Source organism: Cajanus cajan, chromosome 5 (genome assembly GCF_000230855.2).
Source record: "Cajanus cajan strain Asha chromosome 5, NIPB_CcT2T_4, whole genome shotgun sequence".
Taxonomy (NCBI): Eukaryota; Viridiplantae; Streptophyta; class Magnoliopsida; order Fabales; family Fabaceae; genus Cajanus; species Cajanus cajan.
The window spans coordinates 71,020,908-71,022,973 of NC_138521.1; the positions used below are offsets into that span (position 1 = coordinate 71,020,908).

General features: G+C 34.3%; 1 protein-coding gene and 1 non-coding gene across 3 annotated transcripts; one reads left to right on the forward strand and one right to left on the reverse strand.

Annotated features, from left to right (window-relative positions):
- Positions 1-320: 320 nt before the first annotated feature.
- On the forward strand, positions 321-392 carry TRNAP-UGG (transfer RNA proline (anticodon UGG)). The gene has a single exon. It is a non-coding gene; the product is annotated as a tRNA-Pro (tRNA).
- Positions 393-394: 2 nt separating this feature from the next.
- On the reverse strand, positions 395-1,660 carry LOC109809825 (AWPM-19-like family protein). 2 transcript variants are annotated; one of them, XM_083075884.1, is made up of 4 exons: positions 1,424-1,660; positions 1,112-1,310; positions 925-970; positions 395-731 (listed from the first exon to the last, which is right to left on the reverse strand). In XM_083075884.1, the coding sequence occupies exons 1-4, from the start codon at positions 1,548-1,550 to the stop codon at positions 645-647; spliced, it is 459 nt and encodes a 152-aa protein (XP_082932010.1). In that variant the 5' UTR covers positions 1,551-1,660; the 3' UTR covers positions 395-644. The 2 variants fall into 2 exon arrangements, with proteins under 2 accessions (XP_082932010.1, XP_020228813.1); XM_020373224.3 differs by having other exon boundaries at positions 1,112-1,331; positions 1,424-1,641.
- Positions 1,661-2,066: the final 406 nt, after the last annotated feature.

Below are 2,066 nucleotides of genomic sequence, written 5' to 3' on the forward strand. Positions count from 1 at the left end.
TTACTATTCACATTTATCAGGAAAAAAAAAATCTACTCCTTTTACATTTTTTTAATCATATTATGCATCACATTTATTATTTTCTTTCTTTATCGATCTCTCCCTTCTTTCCATCCGAAAATAAGGGTGGAAGTAGATAATTTTTCTTAGTTTTATTTGGATGGGTATGCTAAAGATGGCGTTGGTGCTATATATCACATTTTCCTCTCTATCAAAATGTCAACGAAACTATTGTAGGATGAAAGTGCTATTTATTCACCGCTATTCATGTCATCTTGTTATTTGTCATGTAATATAAGATACGTGAAAATCAACGTGGTGGGCATTTGGTCTAGTGGTATGATTCTCGCTTTGGGTGCGAGAGGTCCCGAGTTCGATTCTCGGAATGCCCCAGTTTTTTAAAGAGTAAATTCTTTATTGTCCTCAAATGAAATTAAAATAATTGTTACAATTAATTATTTTCACTCTCATTCATACACAAAATAAACGAAACAACTTCATGGAAAAAAATATACAATTAAATTTGCAGTTTATTTGAAAGAGAGTATTCATATTCGTATATGCCACCAGATGAAACTGAAACTCATACTCTTTCGGTTCTCTGCGGAATAACTTGTAAAACCCCAGCATGGTTAACTCCCGTGCTATACTTCTAAAACCCCAACATGGATAACTCCCGTGCATAACAGCTGTGTTGCGCTTACAATTATCGTGATCGTTTCTAAGGTGCGCTGAAAAAAAATAATGAATATGTCCTTTATGATCATTCATATATTGTCCATTGAAACTTTTTATTATTATAATATATTATTCTGTTAATAATATAAATTCTTAAGTCTATACCAATAATATTATACTAATAATCCTTTGGTAAATAGACTATATTTGTAGTGGTTGAAATTCTAGCACTCAAGCAAAGCTTACCAGGTTTGAGTCTGTCCAGCCAAGTTCAATCTCTTTGCAAGCAAATCTGCAACAACAGGAAGCATAGTAGCCATGAAGCATTTATTCTCTCTTGTTATTACAATAGCGAGAATGGTAGAAAATTGATGCATTAGAAATATGAAAGCAAAACGGGGGAGATATATATAGATATCACTATAAGGCTCACCCCATGGCTAGTAGAGTGAGTGCCCATGTAGTCAATGAAGACATGGCTGCTGCATGCAAGTTGGGAGCATTCCACTGGAAAATGTTATGCAATCCAGTGAGTGAGGTGATGAACCCCACAACACCAGCAATGAGAGACAAAACCACGAAGAAACCAGTTGTCATGTTTCCCATTGGGAAGTATATTGGAAATATGTGAGCTGGAAGGGACAAAACAGATGCTGCAAAATGATTCAATTAAGTTGAAATTAACGAACACAATTTTTATTACTTTCTCTTCTCATAAAGCACTCTAATATAATTAATTAATTACCTGTTTCTCTAGACCTTTGAATCCCATGATTCACTGCCCAAGAAGCAATCACAACCACAATGAAGTACAGCACTAGATTAAGGGCCAGGAGGATGGAGGCTACTGATTTGGATCCTCCAGAAGCCATGGACCCTGAACCTCAAATTAACACCAGAAAAATTAAAGTGAAACAAACCTTAACTTGCTTATCCTTGTCGAGCTTTGGACATTTATATAAATAAGCCATGACTAATTCTCAAGGTTGTCCTGCAATATGGTTCTTCTTTGCTGTAACGGTTCAAAAGAACTTTCTTCTATGCAAAGAAATGACTTGTATTCTTTGATCATTATTTGGGTTGCCTCGTGAAGGAGAAAGGAATTATTTCATATATTATATATAGAATTGCAGCATAGAAGGGGGAAAACTTTGTCTCTTAAATCTCTTTATATCATTATAAATTAAAATCATCAGAGTGCTCTTTTTTGTTTTTCTGGATTCCATTCCAGCATATAGACCGAAACAAAAAGTAATGATAATCCAATTTCATCATTTTAAGTGGAGCTTAGGCAAAATATTAAGGTGCCTCTGAGGTACATAAAATATATTGTCAGTTATTTTGAGAAAAGAAAAAAATCCTCAGGAACAGGGAATACTACTATACTA